The sequence below is a fragment of the Megalobrama amblycephala genome, linkage group LG18 (genome assembly GCF_018812025.1).
Source record: "Megalobrama amblycephala isolate DHTTF-2021 linkage group LG18, ASM1881202v1, whole genome shotgun sequence".
In the NCBI taxonomy this organism is placed as follows: domain Eukaryota; kingdom Metazoa; phylum Chordata; class Actinopteri; order Cypriniformes; family Xenocyprididae; genus Megalobrama; species Megalobrama amblycephala.
Window position 1 is genome coordinate 15697499 of NC_063061.1, and position 19755 is coordinate 15717253.

At 36.8% G+C, this 19755-nt stretch overlaps 1 protein-coding gene across 4 annotated transcripts in view; it reads left to right on the plus strand.

The window, feature by feature from the left end:
* Window positions 1–1769: 1769 nt before the first annotated feature.
* Window positions 1770–19755, plus strand: part of pacs1a (phosphofurin acidic cluster sorting protein 1a) — a 29037-nt gene continuing 11051 nt past the window's right edge. Inside the window, exons 1-12 of one of the 4 annotated variants that reach the window (XM_048166406.1) lie at window positions 1771–2272; window positions 8581–8668; window positions 8755–8844; window positions 9076–9201; window positions 9820–9964; window positions 10142–10233; window positions 14714–14806; window positions 15268–15327; window positions 15833–15993; window positions 16296–16389; window positions 19049–19132; window positions 19262–19374. In XM_048166406.1, the coding sequence (XP_048022363.1) occupies window positions 2118–2272; window positions 8581–8668; window positions 8755–8844; window positions 9076–9201; window positions 9820–9964; window positions 10142–10233; window positions 14714–14806; window positions 15268–15327; window positions 15833–15993; window positions 16296–16389; window positions 19049–19132; window positions 19262–19374 (1301 nt within the window). In that variant the 5' untranslated portion in view covers window positions 1771–2117. Of the gene's footprint in view, window positions 2273–8580; window positions 8669–8754; window positions 8845–9075; window positions 9202–9819; window positions 9965–10141; window positions 10234–14713; window positions 14807–15267; window positions 15328–15832; window positions 15994–16295; window positions 16390–19048; window positions 19133–19261; window positions 19375–19755 lie in introns of all 4 variants that reach the window. The other 3 variants (XM_048166407.1, XM_048166408.1, XM_048166409.1) reach the window with 3 other exon arrangements.

Genomic DNA, 19755 nt, shown 5'->3' on the forward strand with positions numbered 1-19755 from the left:
GCTCATCTTGAACTAGCTCTCTTCTTCTCTATTAGAATTCCGGCATTGTAGATACTGCTAAGTGTATTACTGCCCTCCACAGGTCAAAGTTTGAACTAATTGTTATATACTTGCACTAGCATACTGTATATGACAGTTTAGTTCAAACTTTAACCTGTCGAGGACAGTAATACACTTAGCAGTGTCTACACTGCCAGAATTCAAATAGAGAAGAAGAAGAGAGCTTGTTCAAGATGAGCATTTATGGTTAAAACGTATAAAATTTAAAAACAAAAAATTAGAAAATGAGCGATGGTTTCTCTATATAAGACCCTTATTTCTTGCCTTGGATCGTTGTAAACTGTAATTTTGACCTTCAACCATTTGGGCTCCATTGAAGTCCACTGTTTTCATCAAAAACCTTATTTTCTTTTCGACTGAAGAAAGAAAGACATGAACATCTTGAATGACATGGGGGTGAGTAAATTATCAGGTAATTTTTATTTGAAAGTGAACTAATCCTTTAAGTTTGTTGATTTTCACAAGTGATTCCTCTAAATCAGTCAACAGACCAAGTCTAACCAGGGGCCTGTACCATGATGGTAGTTGAACAAACTCAGGGTTATAGGATTAGTTTCGAGTTGACAAAACCAAACCACTCCTATCTGGCTTTGTTGGTACCATGATGCTGATCATCAACTTTCTCTGTCAACTCAGGCTTTGATCCTGAGTTTGTGGAGCGCGTGCACATGAATCTGTGACATCAGTGCCAAACAGCCAATCACATGCCTTGCAACAGAGATAAACTGTGATTCACTTCTCGCGAGAGAGCCAGCGTGATTCAAAACTCTTTTGCTGAAAATGAAGAATTTAAACGCATTTACACTAATGGAAAATACTTGTCTGTGAAAGAGGACAAATAAAAGAAATGATCTTTCTCTATCAGTGCAAGTGAAAGTTGTGAAGTTAGTTTATATAGTTGATCATATATAGCAATAGAGACTCAAATATACAAGTTCACATGTAGTCATATTTAAAGAGTATATTTACTTATTTATATTACATAAGATCTATATATATATTAATATTCATTGAAACTAAATGCTTACTAACAACTGTTAAACTAAACTTGTGTGCATGTAATGGATTAATAAAAATATAGATAATTATACAAATCATATATAAATCATAAAATAATTCTAAGTAATTATCATTAAAACCAGACAATTTTATCATTAAATATTTGTTTTTACTATATTGTGACATTTAATTTGGAGGAAGAGAAACTGAGGGATGGACTTTATTGTGTTGGGTGTGTCAGTGTCACTTAGCTTACGTCTGATTGGTCCAATTTCAGTTTGAGATCTCTAACCTAGAACATAACCTGCCCCGGAGCAGGTTAGCCATGGAGCGTAAGTTACTATGGCGATGAACACCGCTAAAAGCCAAGTCACTTTCATGGTACCTAAAACCCAGGATTGGCACAAACTAATCTGTAACTTACCTGGTTAGCCAGCTAATCCAGCTTCATGGTACAGGCCCCAGGTCAAGGAGATCAAGAAGACCAACAAACCATGACTGGTTTACAGGGTAGTATAAAGTGGTAAACTGAAAATAAGCATTTTCAGACACTAATTATAGCCTAATGCACATGGAAAAGTAGACAATAGACATATTGAGGTAATATGACACAAACAACAGGTGCTAGTGACCTGCAAGTGATATTACTTTTTAAAACGTTAGAAAACAAGTTTATATTTTTTGTTCGAATAGCTTACTGACTTTAATAGTTGGGAACCTACACAACACAACACACAAGAGACGCGTTCAGTTTTGTTCCGTCGCGTCGCTCGCTTGCAGTACGTGCCTCTTTAACAAGAGGCGTTGCTTTACTAGCCTATATGTTTTAAAGAAGAGATTTCCGCTTCCTGATGTTGTTTTAAACGCTCAATTGAACACAAGCCAGAGCAGCAGGACTGGCCGCAGCTGCATCTGAGTGAAGTCTCCAATGAATCCACCGCTAAGCGGAGGCGGGAACGTTAAGAGGCTCGTGCAATGAAAGTGTCATCATCATTTAAGACTACAGGCACGAGCGAGTGTCTAAACTGACCGAGTCCGGCAGCCGCACAGACTTCAGCATGTCGGAGCGTGGAGGGCTTCAGCAGCGAGCGGGAGCTCCGTCTCCCCACCTGCAGCATCTCAAGACGGTCACGATTTCTTCGGGTCGCCCGGTTCAGATGAACCTGTTCGCGACATGGGAGATTGACAGCTCCTCTCCCAGCTGTGTGCCCAGGTATGGCGCTTCTTCGCTTAATAGTAGACCTGCGCTCTTTTGTACAGCCTCTGAAAGACCTACTTTGTATCAGAGTAAATAGTTAATCCTGGTCACGCTGCTGGAGATCACATGAAACAGTGGTTTCTTACTTTAGACATGGGCTTTCAACCTTTACACACCCAGAGGCTCAGTGAAAAGACGTTTGAACTTTTATATTCAATTCTGTAACTTGTACTTGGCCTACTTTTACAATGCAGTTGAGTAATTCGTTAAGCTCACTTGTAACTGCTTCATAAGATAATAGTATTTAGTTCAATAGAACTATATAGGCTATACTTCATTAGGCTATAGATATTAGAACTTATATATACCATGACAATCAATTTGAAACGACCTAGCTGCATATGTGGCATTCATATTCAACATACATTACATTTATTCAATCAGCAGACGCTTTTATCCAAAGTAACTACAAATGAGTGTTGCCAAAATATGTTTTAGCTACTAATATACGTTTCAAGTAATACAACTTGTTTTTTTTTTTAGTAAAATATAACTAAATACTAGACATTACTGGAATAGTGACTTGGAGAAAAGGAGTATGTACCCCTAGAGGGCCCTTGGTTGAAAACCCCTGCCTTTTTAGACAGTTGACACTTAGCTGATAACTGACTGCTGATCTTTTTGCTTCCCTCGCTCACAATCTGCTAAAAACAACACACTATGTGGAGCCATCATTAAATTTGGAGAGTGATAATATCAGTTTTTGTTGCCGCAGTGAAAGCTAGTGCAAAAAGAGCTGATTTAAAAAAAAGAAAAATGCATCTTCTCTGTATAATGAATGCATATGCTGTTTAATATTCACTAATATTCAGCCTCATTTCCATGAAGGGACTGTGATAAGGAAACGTGGAGGAGGGGCTTTAGGATTGTTCACGCAGGGAGTGGAATAAAAAATGTCCATAAAGAGGCAAAGAGGCTGACTGTAAGAGCAGAGAAGAAAAGCAGAATCAGAATAAAGAGAATTACTCAAATTTGAAGAATCTTTTAATCTGGTCTTTTTCTATGACACTGCCTCCATAATGCTTTCAAAAGCTTTTGAGACTCTTTTAAGCCTTTTAGTTTCTTACTTTGTACTTTCCATTCAAATACATCATTAAGAGTACTGCTGAATATAAACCCTAAATGGATGTTGTAGCATATTGTGCCATTAGAATCTTGCAGAAGATCACTGAAAGGTGAGATGTGTTTCCGATTCTCCCCTCCTCTCCCAATTTCATTACCTTTGTGCTCTAGAGTTACACTCTAATGCACATGGACAGACTTGTAAGTGAATTAGACCCGTTCAATATAGCTCCCTTTGAAGAGAGGACTGGGTTCAAGCTGCTATTATGTATTAATGTCTTTTCTTGATGTTGCTTTTAGGTAATGCAAGGGCATTGAATCTGTTGCTTAGAAATAAAACCGGATTGTAAATGAAGATGTATAATTGTTTTGTACACAAATTCGGTTACTGGATTCAAATATTTACAGCTCTGGAAAACAATTAAGAGACCACTGCAAAAAAATTAGCAGTTTTCATGTAGATGTTAAAAATTAAATGAATAAAATTAACATTTTTGTTTTATTCTATAAACTACTGACAAAATTTCTTCCAAATTACAAGTAAAAACATTGTCATTTAGAGCATTTATTTGCAGAAAATGGGTAAAAACAGATCAAAATCATACAAAAATGCCATGTTTTCAGACCTTGAGTAAAGAAAACAAGTTTATATTCTTATATATTCGAGTTGGGGAACATTGTCAGAGCAGAAGGAAGAAAGTTTTCTTTAAGGATAGCCTTGTACATGGCTTGAGTCATGTGTCCTTCACACAGACGGATCTGCCTGATTCCAATCTTACTGAAGAACCCCCAGATGATTACCAATTCTGCACCAAATTTCACAGTGGGCACCGTGTGAGACACTGTTGGTTGTAGGCCTCTCTTCCTCAATTAGAGGAAGGTTATCCTTGAGGAAAACTTGCTTCCTTCAGCTCTGACAGTGTTCCCCAGGACAATGCTCCATGCTACACAGCTAGGCCAATAAAGGTGTGGATGGAGAACCACCAGATCAAGACCATGTCAAGGCCAGCACAAACTCCAGACCTGAACCCCACCGAAAACCACTGGGATGTGATCAAGAGGAAGGACATAAGGTCACAAGACATCAAACAAAGCCGAGCTGCTTGTATATTTGCGCCAGGAGTGGCATAAATTCACCCAACAGCGATGTGAAATGCTGGTAGAAGGCATTTCATGACACATGAAAGCTGTGATTGGAAATCAGGTTTATTCAGGGTTAGAACGGCAGAAGGCATTATTGGGACTGACATACCCTCCCTTCAGGATCTGCACTTGTCAAGAAACGAGCGGGGGAAATTGTCCGTGACCCTTCTCATCCTGCACGCAATCTTTTCAGACTTTTACCTTCTGGAAGGCGTTACAGTCTTTTTAAAACGAGAGCTACCAGATTTCGGAATAGCTTTTTTTACGGTAGCTTTAAAGACTTTCATTTTTTTTTTTTTTTTTTCATTTTACATCCAGGTTACCTCTGTTCTTTTCTCTTGTGTATTATCGTAACTAAGTGTAAAATTAGTCTTTGTTGTTGTAATGTTGTTTTGTAAAGCATTATATTTGGTACCTGCAGTTATTATAATACATGTGGGATGCCTTGTACTGGTGAAAAATTCCTTGTATGCTAAGCATACTTGGCCAATAAAAGCTGACTGGATTGATTGATTGATTGATTGATTGATTGATTCCACCAAATATTGATTACACTCCTAAGGGGGCTGTTTACACGACACTGTTTTCAACTAAAAAATGTAAAACTTTTTATGCGTTTTGGCCATTCATTTACATGACAACGACATTTGGGTGCCTGAAAATGCAAACTTTTGAAGGTTTTTAAAATGGCATCCGTGTAAACATCAAAAACGCGAATCGGTGAAAACGATGATGTCGTGCACGTGTATTACATGTTCAGCCTATAGTGTTTCATCGCCATCTAATGGCCTGCCAGCAGAATGCAGAGTTTTTAGTCATTTTCATGGATTTGTGTGGAGGGGGATTGTTTTGACAATGGTGTTGTCTCTATGCGGAAAACTCAAAGGAAAAACGTCTCCATTTTAAGCATATCGTTGTCGTGTAAACGTACCCTTAGTTAAAACATTAGTACTGTGTTGTTTAAAAATTAATTATAAACTTGCTTTATTTGAGATCTGGAAACATGGCTTTTTGACCAGCTGTCAATTTCTGCCAATAAATGCTATAAATGATGATGTTTTTACTTGAAATTTGAAAGAAATGTTGTCAGTAGTTTATAGAATAAAACAAACATGTTTATTTTACTCAAACACAAACATATAAATAGTAACCCCCCCACCCCCCCACCCACAGCTATATCTTCATGATTCTGGATAAATTAAGAATCACTATTTTTTTGGTTGTTTGTATCATGATTCTTCACCAGGATCATGATTCTTCTACGATTCTGAATAGACAACTAAACAAAATTCTGAGTTCTGAAAAAAATGTAATTACTGCAGTCTAATTAAAAATAATTAATTTGAATGAAATGAATTTGGCTTGAATGAATGATTCAGTGACTCGCTCATAATGATCATTATTAGTGTTTTTAACAAATCTCTTGAATTAATTATTACTTGACAAATGTACAAATAAAATTGTTTGGTTTAAAAGACCAAACACTTTGGTGAATAGGCTACCTAAAGGCTATATGACAACTGCTCTCTCCGGGTCAGCGGCAGCGCCAATGCAGATTTGAATGTTCCGCTGCTATTGTACTTGTTAAAGGTTTAATAGACATACCGTTGTCATTTAAGAATAAGATCACATGGGTGTTTGAATCAAGATCGCATTCTTTTTACAATTAACCGTGCAGTTCCATTTGCAGCTATAACAGCTTCCACTCTTCTAGGAAGGCTTTCCACAAAATTTTGGAGTGCTTCTGTGGGAATTTTGCCCATTCATCCAGTAGAGCATTTGTGAGGTTAGGCACTGATGTTGGATAAGGAAGCCTGGCTCGCAATCTCCATTCCAGTTTAACCCAAAGGTGTTCAGTGGGGTTGAAGTCAGGCAGGGCTCTTTACAGGCCAGTCAAGTTATTCCACACCAAACTCTTCCAACCCTGTCTTTATGGACCTTGCTTTGTGCACTAGGGCCTTCCCCAAACTGTTCCCACAAAGTTGGAAGCATACTGTAGCATTGTCTAAAAAAATGTCTCGGTATGCTGAAGCATTTCCCTTCACTGGAAGGAAGCGGTCTATAGCCCACCTCTGAAAAACAGCCCCATACCATTATCCCTCCTCTACCAAACTTTACAGTTGGCACAATGCAGTCAGGCACATAAAATTCTGTCAAACCCAGACTCGCCCATCAGACTGCCAAACAGAGAAGTGTGATTCTTCACTCCACAGAGCACATTTCCACTGCTTCAGAGTCCAGTGGTGGTGTCAAGTCATGTCACCTTTATTTATATAGCATTTTTTACAATGCATATTGTGTCAAAGTAGATTTACAGTGATAACAGGAAAATAATTTTGGCTGCACAGCAGCTCTAGAAGAAAATGGTGTCATTCAGCTTAAGTAATTTCAGTATTGATTCATTACATTGTAAAAATCATTATTTATTATTTTAGTTAATTTATCTCTACAGCAGCTCTGGATAAAACAGTGATGTCATCAGCCATTGTCCAGTGGTGTGTTTTACACCTCTCCATCCGACGCTTGGCATTGGCTCGGATGTGAGGCTTGCATGCAAATGCTCGGCCATGGAAACCCATTCCGTGAAACTCCCGCCGCACAGTTTTTGTGCTGATATTAATGAAGTTTGAAACTCTTCAGTTATGGAATCGGCAGAGCATTGGTGACTTTTACGCACTCTGTGATCCTACTCTGTGACTTTATGTGGTCTTCTGCTTCATGGCTGAGTTGCTGCTGCTAAATGCTTCCACTATCCAATAATACCACTTACAGCTGACCGTGGAATATCTAGCAGGGATGAAATTTCACGAACTGACTTATAAAAATAAAAAAAAGCCATCCTATCAGAGTACCACGCTTTAATTCACTGAGCTCTTGAGAATGACCCATTTTTTTCCACAAATGCAGACTGCTTGGCTAGTTGCTTGATTTTATACATTATTGTGGTAAATGGGTCTGATTGAAATGCCTGAATTCAATAATTGCAATACTCTTATCCATATAATGTATATATAATATGCTATAAATTGACTGTATAGTGTTACTGCAGCATTTTTAATGTTACTTTTATCTTAGTCTTCATAGTGGTTTAGATACACATCTACTTAATTTCTTACAATGTTATGACCATTTTCTCCTGTCTTTCTGTAAAAATACAACCTGTCGCAGAAACTGAATGAGCCGAGAGCCTGAGTGCTGTGTCACTCTGAGATTTATCCCCTGAATTTAATATCACCAATGCAGTGTTTTTTGACTTCAGGCCAAAAACATCTCAGCACACCTTGTGAAGATGTATCAGAGGACAACCCAGTTTTTGGGACATTGCATTCCTTGTCTGTTGCCAATTAGAGATTATTTCAGATGTCTTGTGTCATGTGGAGTGGAGAAATGAACTTAGAAATGATTTTCATTCCAGCATCCTCTGGTAGCTGTCCTTAGATCGCTAGCGGGGTATTGAATCTCCAGTCACATCTGTTTTCTAGATTGATTGTTCTTTTTTTTGCATCAAACTATTTGCTATCATTTACTCACCCTCATGTTAATCCAAACATGTATACTGGTAGTACTAAAGAAGATTTAAGGAATCAGTTCTTAATTGACCATTCATAATACGTCAGGCTCAAAAAGGCACAAAAGGGTATATTCTCGAGTTAAGTTAGACAAACAAAGGCACTATGGAAAAATAACTGTGTAAATTATTAAAAAATTCTCCTTTTGTGTTCCACAGAAGAAAAAAAAAAAACAGCAGCATACGGGTTTGGAACATCATGAGGGCGAGTAAATATCATTCCCTTTAATTATGAGGAGACATGTTTCGATTTGTAATTGTGACATATATTAAAAACCATCATGGGACTTCTCACTCACTGTATGAAAGGTCACAATTGTTGTGCAGAATTTCAGGTGAAATGTCAGCCAAAATTGCATCTGGGATTTAAGGCGAAAATGTCAACTCTGTACGGTAAACTCGATAAGCCGGCTTGGGGACAAACTATTAATTCAGCTGCCATAGCAACTCCTCAAAACAACATGTGCATCTCTCTTGTTTTCTCTTGTAGACTTCTCAGTCTAACTCTTAAAAAATTAGTGATTTTGAAGGAGCTGGACAGGGATCTCACATCGGTGGTCATCGCAGTTAAACTTCAGGTAAAAAAAAAAGTTTATTTTTTCTGGTTTGCAAAAAACTGCTTAATCTATGTTTAGGAGACTAATGATTGTAAATATCTCTTTAGGGCTCAAAACGCATTTTGCGGTCAAATGAAATCATGCTATCCTCTGCTGGCCTTACAGAGACTGATCTTCAGCTGACCTTCTCTCTTCAGGTTTGCTGTGTTTGAGTGCATTTTAGATGAGATTAGTACTAAATTGACATTTGCAAATTTAATATTACGGTATTATGGTTTTGCTTTGATGAAACTTAACGGAGGTCCTTAAGTGACTCTTCCCTTCTGTTTAAATAAATTGGATCCAATTAATCCATTTAAACTGAATCCAGATTAATGTTCATTCTTTAAGTACTTTCATTCCTACTCTCCCTTCCATATTGGCTTCAGTACCCACACTTTTTGAAGAGAGATGCCAACAAGCTTCAGATTATGCTCCAGAGACGCAAGAGGTACAAGAATCGCACTATACTGGGCTACAAGACCCTTGCACTAGGAATGATAAATATGGCTGAGGTGAGGAACCGCAAAATCCAGTTCGGCCACATTTTTGTGTGATTCTAGACTGCTTGTGTGAATCTTGTTAAAGGAAAATGAACTGTCACATTTTCAGCACAGATTTTAAAATGCTTTTCAAAAACATTGCCATATAAGACCTGGAAGCTGCTGTAGGAGGAGGAAGAGAATGACTTTCTGTGCTTCAGTCAGTTTTCTGTCACTTTAATGGAGTTAACAATACTGAAACTTCTCACAAATGCACCGAAATCCATACAGGTCATTTTGTATCTGTAATTGAATGCCCAAATAAATGCCAAGACATTTGCATTTGTACTATGATTCAGTACATGACTAACTGTTGAAAGCACATCCACAGCATTTCATATATTATTAATTTCAAACCAAGAAGAAGAAAATAGTCAAAAATATCTAAATTAACCAAGAATAAAATATTAAAACTGCACGAAAATTGTTTTAGACCAGTTTATTAAATAATTTTTTGCTGCAAACATCTAAATTTAGGCACCTTAACTAATCAAAATTTTGTAGTTTGTTTGTAGTGTAATCATTTAGCAGATATGTTTTATAGTCTGTTCTTTCAGTGTACTTCATGGCTTTTGTTCCCCCTGTCCGTAGGTGATGCAGCACCCTACAGAAGGTGCTCAGGTGTTGGGCTTGCACACAACGGTGAAGGACACACCGGTGCCCGTTGCTGAGATCAGGGTCTATTCTCTCTCCAGTCAGCCCATCGACCCAGAGGGACCAAAGTCCAAGCTATCCGGTGAGTCGCACATGTTGATCTATATATTTCAAATTGAACAAGCTAATGAGAAATTACAAAAACAGGTCAAGGCTGTTTTTTTTTTTCCCCCACAATTTTCAGAACACTTTCTGTAAGCTGTTTGCCAGGCCTGCTCTGGTTTAATAACTCACATGGTTTCTGTTTTCTTCCTTTCAGATCGTTCACCAGACTTTGATAATTACTCTGAGGAGGAAGAGGAAAGCTATTCATCAGAGCAGGATGGCAGTGATGATCCTCTACAGGGGCAGGTAAGGCCTGTGAGATTGAACTGATTGATTTTGACATTCAGCCATCTTGCCTATTTCCTGTTTAGTGAATTACAACAGTGCACAGAGACTGAAGTGAATCTGTTGAAGTCAGATCACTGAAGAAATGCACTGCATGGTCTTTGTATAGCAAAAATATAGAATATAGTGAGAAAATATAGGCAGCAAAAATGGGTTAAGTTGAATCAAAAACAAAAATTCTGTTATTATTTACTCATCCTTATGTAGTTTTGAACCTGTATGACTGCGAAACCGAAAAAAGAAGTTTTGAAGAATGTTCACGCAGCTCTTTTCCATTGAATCCATTCCAGTTGGTGGTTACCAAGAAAATCCATTCATTCTCCAAACCGTTTATCCAAATGTGTTAATTTAGTGCATTTAACACACCCTCCCCGCCCCGGACCTACGTAGGTCATCTTACATTTCATAAAGGTGACGCCGGGTAACAACTCACTGCGTGATGAAGCCTATAGCAAAAATGCCTCTGTATTAGTTTTTGTCTCATATTTATATCATATGATTTAGCAATATCACACAGGTAACAAGTGCAATATCACACGAGTGCTGTTTTTGTCCCGAATAGCATGAGTGCAAATGTGATATTGATTTTATGCAAGTTCAATAAATAAGAAGTTAATATTGTTTTATATTTTAGACACAACAATATTGTTTGTTTTTGCTCAGTTTTTCCAACGAAAATACAACCTATAAAGCCAGAGAAGAACTGCGTGTCTCCGAACAACACAGCAGTGTTTCGTTTCTCATTCTAAATGAATCTATTTTTTGAGTGGATCAATCAGGTGAACCAGTGTTCACAGTGGCCCATTCAAAAAGAGAGCCATTTACTTAATTCCTGAATGAATCAGCCGTTTGAACAAATCAAATTAATGAATGACTCAATGACTTATTCATTTAGACATTTACCAACACCTACTGGCAGTTTTAGTTTCTTATTTATAGTAATAAATAAATAAATAAATAAAAATCATATTTGGCAATAGTTTGCCAAAAATGAAAATTCTGTTTATTTACATTTACTCACCTTCATGCCATTTCAAACCTGTATGACTTTCTTTCTTTTTTGGAACATAAAAGAAGATATTTTGAAGAATGTTGGTACCCAAACTGCTTTGGTTTATAAATATATCTAAATACCAATTCAGATTCTGAAATAAAATGGTCATTATAACCTAAAAGTGTAATATATATATATATATATATATATATATATATATATATATATATATATATATATATATATATATATATATATATATATATATATATATATATAATATACATACAGGTGCTGGTCATATAATTAGAATATCGTGAAGAAGTTCATTTTTTTTTATTGTAAATTATTTAAAAAAATTAAACTTTCATATATTCTAGATTCCCTACATGTAAAGTAAAACATTTCAAGAGTAAAACATTTCAAGAGTAAAACATTTCAAGTTTTTTTTTTTTTATTTGTTGATTAGAGCGTACAGCTCATGAAAGCTCAAAATCCAGTATCTCAAAATATTAGAATATTAGAATTTACATTTGAGTTTCATTAAATGACCATCCCTACAGTATAAATTCCGGGTATCTCTTGTTCTTTGAAACCACACTTATGTGGAAGACTGCTGACTTGGCAATGGTCCAGGAGACAATCATTGACACCCTCCACAAAGAGAGTAAGTCACAGAAGGTCATTACTGAATGGGGTGGCTGTTTACAGAGTGATGTATCAAAGCATATTAAATGCAAAGTTGACTGGAAGGAAGAAATTGGGTAGGCAAAGGTGCACAAGCAACAGGGATGACCACAAGCTTGAGAATACTGTCAAGTAAAGCCAATTCAAACACTTGGGAGAGCTTCACAATGAGTAGAATGAAGCCGGAGTCAGCGCATCAAGAGTCACCACACTCAGACATCTTCAGGAAAAGGACTACCAAGCCACTTCTGAAACAGAAACAATGCCAGAAACATCTTACCTGGGCTAAGGAGAAAAAGAACTGGACAGTGAACAGTGGTTGAAAGTCCTCTTTTCAGATAAATTTTGCATTTTCATGTTGAAATCATGGTCCCAGAGTCTGAAGGAAGACTGGAGAGGCACAGAATCCAAGCTGCTTGAAGTCTAGTGTTAAAGGCAGGGTAGGTAAGAAATTTTGTTCCAAATTTGTTTAAACTTTCTATATATATACATGCATAATTAAAATGTAAGAACTCTGATAAAAAGAGTATAAAAATCGAGTGACTCTAGACCGTTTAATCTGTATTAAACACAGCTCATTATTTCCATCCGGGACGAAACATAGGATTGGCTTAGGCGGCTGTCACTCTCTCGCAACCATGGCAACCACCCTTTTGCCACACATGACCTGCCCACTTGCGCGCGCACGTTTGATTTGGGGAATCCAAGAGGCATGGATCCTAGGAATACCAAAACAATGGCAGAGAAACAGCAAGCAAAATTCACAGTATCGGCCTATGCAGTTAGTGAAGGCAAACCAGGCAAAAAAAGGAAGACAGTAACAGTACAAGAAAAGGCAATGAACAAAAAGTCTTTGGATAAACAAAGAAATAAAACGCGAGTTAATATCGGCGTGGCTTTCCAGCGATGGCGAGAACTGAGGGAACTCAAGGGGCTGAAAAGTGACTCCTTGATGGCTTTATTTCTGCTGGACAGGTAAATCTTTCTTTTTGTATTTTGATCATACGTATTTTTTTGTTTATTTTTTCATGAAGCATGTGTCATTAGCACACGTAGCTGCGTAATATAGCTAACATAACATTACTTAGCGAGCCGTAGTAGAGACGATAAATAATGATAGCTATAGTGTTGAATTGTGCATAATTTTACCCTCTGTCTAACTCTTTTACCATGTTCACCTGTAAGTTTACCTGCACGTTTTTTTTCGCCTTTGTTTTGTTTTTATATTCTCTACCTATGTTTTCTGATGTCTTTATCTTGTATCTGTGTGTGTCGTACACACTTTGTTGTATGTGTGTGTTATTATTTTGTGTCTGCAATGCAGTTGTGAGTTGATATTTGAGTGTATGTTACTCTGTTGATCTGTAGAACAACGTATATGCTATGAATCTTACACGAAATTCATCTTCATCACAGTGTAAATGATGGTAATGGAAAAACGTGTATCATGCAACCTGTTTTTAGCTTTGCCTTATAGATAACTAGCTCGTTAGCGAATCAAAAAATATATATTTTAAACTTTACCAATATCAATATGCTAGCTTGATAGTGAGTACTAAAATACATCTTGTTTGTTTATCTTCATAATTATAAAGTTATTTTTATTACATGTGATTCTGACATGATGTCACTACATGCACTGTGCTCCTTCCTCTCCGCTCGTCTCAGGTAAATAACGCGTCTTCCAGCTCAGTGGTCGGAGTCGCACGTTCATGCGTTTTGGGGGCGTGGCTTTGGAAGGAGCCCAGAAGGGAGGGGGTGGAGTGAATGGAAATAATGAGCTGTCTTTAAAACAGTCGTGAGAGGTCTACAGACACTCGATTTTTATACTTTCTTTTTCAGAGTACTTACATTTTAATTATGTATTGATATATAAATAAAGTTTAAACAAATTTTGAAAAAAAAAATTTTATACATTTTTTTGCCTACCCTGCCTTTAAGTTTCTGAAGTCAGTAATGATTTGGAGGGGCCGTGATGTCTGCTGGTGTTGGTCCATTGTGTTTTATCAAGTGCAAAGTCAATGCAGCCATCTTCCAGGAGATTTTGGAGCACTTTATGCTTCCATCTGCTGACAAGCTTTATGGAGATGCTGATTTCCTTTTCCAGCAGGACTTTAGCACCTGCCCACAGTGCAAAAACCACTTCCAAGTGGTTTGCTGACCATGATATTACTGTGCTTTATTGGCCAGCCAACATGCCTGACCTGAATCTATGGGATATTTTCAAGAGAAAGATGAGAAACAGTCTCAATATACAGATGATCTGAAGGCTCAATAGTGCCTCAGCAGTGCCACAGGCTGATCACTTCCATGCTACACTTCACTGATGCTGTAATTTGTGCTAGGAGCAAGTCATTTGCTGTAATACGTGCTGCCGACCAAGTATTGAGTGCACAAATGAACATACTTTAAAGAGCTTGAACTTTTCTGTTTTGCAAATCCATTTTTTGATTGATCTTAGGAAATATTCTAATATTTTGAGATACTGGATTTTGGACTTTCATGAGCTGTACGCTATAATCATCAAAATTTAAAATAAAAACTTTTGAAATGTTTTACTTTACATGTAGGGAATCTAGAATACATGAAAGATTCATTTTTAAAAATAATTTACAATAAAAAAATTAACTTTTTGATGATATTCTAATTATATGACCAACACCTGTATATGCTTGAGAGACATAGACACGTTGAACTGTTATTGAATTCAAATAAGATTTTTGAGGTGGTTTTAAAGCTTGATTTGTCACTTTTGGGCAGTACCTCTATGACGACGAGGATGAACTGAGGAAAAAGAAACCTCGTCGTAAGCTCCCTTCCACAGCATCCATCACCAGAGCTAACGTAAGTGACGTAAGTGATTTCTCCAGAATTAGAAAACAGACCTCAGAGAACCAGAGCAGCTTTTTCTCTGTCTCCATGTTGACTCAGGCTTTGTCAAGAGACAACTGCACATTTCTCCCTGGGGCCACTGATGTTCTTTAGACGTAGCAGCGACTGCAATAGGAGCTGCTGCAATTTTTGCAATCATATGGAAACTAGGGATGGGGCTTCTGAGCACATGAACGTTTTATCTGCTTCCTGCTCTCAGATGCCTTCAGTTTTGTTTTCCTGTGCGCTTCGTCTTCTAGCTGACAAGCCTTCGCCAGCGCTCTGTGCTTATTGTGACAGCTTTTTTTCCACTCTCTGCTTGCTGCTATTTTTGTTCCCTGCTGTTGCACAGACAGATATGTGGTTAATTTGTGTCTCTTTGCTATTGTTGCTTATGACTCCCCCGTTTTCTGTCTAACAAGGTGTTTGTGTTTTAAATCCAGCAACCCAACATCAAACAGAAGCTTATGGCATTGGTGAAATGGTTTAAAGTGTCTGATGAGGTAATTGCATCCTGCCTATAAATTCATGCGCTCTTTTGGTGAAGGTCTTTTCTTTTCTGTTTCCCACCAGTCTGTCTTTAAGAATTGGATTTGGTCACTTAGAACAGTACAAATCTTCATTAAAAAATGAAATGAGTAATTAGGGGTGCATTACAATTCTGGCCAATACAGATGAACTGGTAATTATTTTCTCATAAACTGGCTAATAACCAATAAACACCTGACATTAAAATTATTAAATTTATCCAAATAAAACCTTTTTTCAAATAAATCATTTTTTTAATGTGTTATTAGTGTTTTTAAATATTAACACTTAGGTGAGCATCAGATGATGAGAAAGGTATTCTAAAGGTAAAAATAGGGTAACTGAGCATGCACAATATACAGATATATCCTATTTCAGCCGATAAATAAAAAAAAAATCTTAATATCGGCCGATAACCGATACGGTACCTATATATCATTCATCTCTATGAGTAATCGATGGGTAATATTATGCATGCAGGTGGGGTTCGGTTTGGATCATGTGTCCCGAGAGCAGATCCGGGATGTGGAAGAGGACCTGGATGAGCTCTATGACAGTCTTGAAATGTACAACCCCAGTGACAGCGGCCCAGACATGGAGGAGACGGACAGTATTATCAGCACCCCCAAACCCAAACTCCGGTACCACATTCTCTAGCTAATATTTACTCTTATGGCACCCACTTTCAGATATCCATTTAGTAATTTTGCTTTGCATTACACTGATTTGATTATACAAGGAAGGAGGCTGCCATAAATGTAGTGTTGTTGTTGCAAAAGATTCTGGTATATATTGTATATAAGAAGAAGCATGTACACGCAGCATATTTCACTCTCAAACTGACTAAAAACTGAGCTTTTTTTAGCCACATTCTGAGTGGGCAAACTGCCTACATCTCAGTTTTCTTATTCTGACCCTGGCTTTTTGTGTGTGTGTATTTTAGGCCATATTTTGAAGGCATGTCACAGTCCAGCTCTCAGACGGAGTTTGGTAGCTTGAATAGTAGATGCAGCCACAGCAAAGACAAGCTGAATCCTGTGAGTGTCATTAGCGCTGCAATTTAGCTTTCATTGCTTTGCATTATTACTGCTTTTCTTATGTGTGTATGCATACACAGGTGCTGGTCATATAATTAGAATATCATCAAAAAGTTAATTTATTTCACTAATTCCATTCAAAAAGTGAAACTTGTATATTATATTCATTCATTACACACAGACTGATATATTTCAAATGTTTATTTCTTTTAATTTTGATGATTATAACTGACAACTAAGGAAAATCCCAAATTCAGTATCTCAGAAAATTATAATATTGTGAAAAGGTTCAATATTGAAGACACCTGGTGCCACACTCTAATCAGCTAATTAACTCAAAACACCTGCAAAGGCCTTTAAATGGTCTCTCAGTCTAGTTCTGTAGGCTACAAAATCATGGGGAAGACTGCTGACTTGACAGTTGTCCAAAAGACGACCATTGACACCTTGCATAAGGAGGGAAAGACACAAAAGGTCATTGGAAAAGAGGCTGGCTGTTCACAGAGCTCTGTGTCCAAGCACATTAATAGAGTGGCGAAGGGAAGAAAAAGATGTGGTAGAAAAAATGTGTATATGTGTATATGCTATATGGTTTACATAATATAATATAATATAATATGTAAATAATATAAGCAATATTATAATGATATAATAGGATATTATATCCCCTTGAGAACCAGGAAAAATATTTTGTGAATTTAGTTCTTTAATGTCATTTATGTTGTTTGGAGCATAAGAAACAATTGTATTTTTATTTATTTTTTATTCCAGAAAAAGATATTTTATTCATATTTTATGCTATGTTTATGCTACCAGGACTCCGTTATTAAGAAAACGAAAAGACCTGTATAGGCAAAAATTATTATTATTATTATTTTTTTTTTTCATTCACCAATCAATTTTTAGGTTTCAGGCTATTTTTTAACCAAACTTTGTAAAGATGATTCTTAAATATGTTATGAAAGATATAACAGAATTATTTGATTTACCATTTTACAATATAATATGCGAGTAAAAATGGCCATACATAGGTAGTCTCATTCTATACATTGTATCTAATTTGCATATTAATGTGTTTTTAAGGTTACATGTAATGAAAAAAGAAGTGTAATAATTAGAGTAATAACCTTTTTTTTTTTACATCATATATTTAATTTCTTTTGCTATTCACTTATTGTGTCTCCCCTGATGCCTGATAAACCTCTACAGAGGACATGTATGAAATCGATGCCGTTTCATAACAAAGTCATTCTGATTTGAAACCTTATAACATTTTCATGAGATTTTTTGACAAACCATTTGGAAATTTAGTCTTTAAATAATTACAAAATATCCTATTTCCATAAGAGTACTAAATTTGATCATTCAGTCAATGTCATTCAGTCATAAAGACCAAGGAGAGGGAGTTGTCATGGTCAAACCTCCAAACATTTGGTATCTCTGAAAAGCCCTGAATGTGCTTTTTACAGGACATCCATACTTAAAACATGTATGGGCTGTATATATATGTATATATGTCCTCTACACAGGACAAAAGGAATAATATATGAGGTAAACCAAAACTATTTTGCCTTTTAAGCCAGTAATTTTGGAAATTGCTTTTAAAGGTGCCCTCGAATGAAAAATTGAATTTATCTTGGCATAGTTAAATAACAAGAGTTCAGTACATGGAAATGACATACAGTGAGTCTCAAACTTCATTGTTTCCTCCTTTTTATATAAATCTCATTTGTTTAAAAGACCTTCGAAGAACAGGCCAATCTCAACATAACACCGACTGTTACGTAACAGTCGGGGTGTACGCCCCCAATATTTGCATATGCCAGCCCACGTTTCCAACATTATGAAAGGCATTAGACAAGGGCAGGCAGTATTAACATCTGGATGTGCACAACCAAATCATCAGACTAGGTAAGCAAGCAAGAACAATGGCGAAAAATGGCAGATGGAGCAATAATAACTGACATGATCCATGATAACATGATATTTTTAGAGAGATTTGTAAACTGTCTTTCTAAATGTTTCATTAGCATGTTGCTAATGTACTGTTAAATGTGGTTAAAGTTACCATCGGTTATTACCGTATTCACGGAGACGAGAGCCGTCGCTATTTTCATTTTTAAACACTTGCAGTCTGTATAATTCATAAACACAACTTCATTCTTTATAAATCTCTCCAACAGTGTAGCATTAGCCGTTAGCCACGGAGCACTATCAAACTCATTCAAAATCAGAAGTAAACAATATAACAGTATACAATACTCACATAATCCGACGCATGCATGCCGCATGCATGACGAACACTTTGTAAAGATCCATTTTGAGGGTTATATTAGCTGTGTAAACTTTAAGGCACTGTTTAAGGCAAGCACGAGCTCTGTGGGCGGAGAGCACGGGATTTAAAGGGGCCGCAGCATAAAATCGGCGCGTTTATGGTCACATTAACTATATGAAAGTGTCCAAATACCTTTTGTCCTCATTTTGTACAGTATATCTATTGTTTTATATTTTAACATAACATAAAAAAGCTTTTTTTCTTTTTTCAATTTACATGCCATTAATGCCACCATACAGTTTTAACTGTCTTTATACATTTTGGGGCCACTGTATGTCTCTTTTTAATTCTCTCCCTTTCCCATGTCCATTCTTTCTCCTGAAGAGGGGCGAGCAGACTGTATCTGGTAAAATCCAGCGTTCCCCCAGTGCGCAGATGGATGATGCTTTCTCAGAAATGGACACACTGGTGAGACTGATTGCACCTCTTTACCTGTCCCCTTTTCACACTCTACCCCTCACATTCAGTCTGTAGTAAAACCTCTTTTGTCCTCTGTGAGCCTATAAACTAGCATTCATTGAGAAGGTTATGCTATAGGAACTCAATGAAGTGGAGGTGATAGCCGACGGGACCCCTAGCATCACTTTATCAGTGGCGGAGAGGCCCCGGACCCCACAGAGGAGCAATAGCACTAACATGCCATCTCCCAGGTTGGTATTTCACATTAAACCTGTATTTAAAGGGATGGTCCACCCAAAAATGAAAATGTTGATAATCAAACAGAATCGGTTCCCATTGACTTCCATTGTATTTTTTGTGCATACAATGAAAGTCAAAAGGAATAAAAACTGTTCAGTTACCAACATTCTCCAAAATATCTTCTTTTGTGTTTCACAGAAGAAAGAAATTTAAATGGGTTTGAAACAAGACAAAGGTGAGTAAATGATAATAATTTTCATTTTTGGGTGGACTGTTTGCTGTTCGCTATGTTGCCGATACAGATTTTTCTCTTGCGGTGATTTTATCTAGCAATTTTATCTTTTGGTTTTATTCCATCAAGTACCAAATAAAAAAAGAAAATAATAATTTGA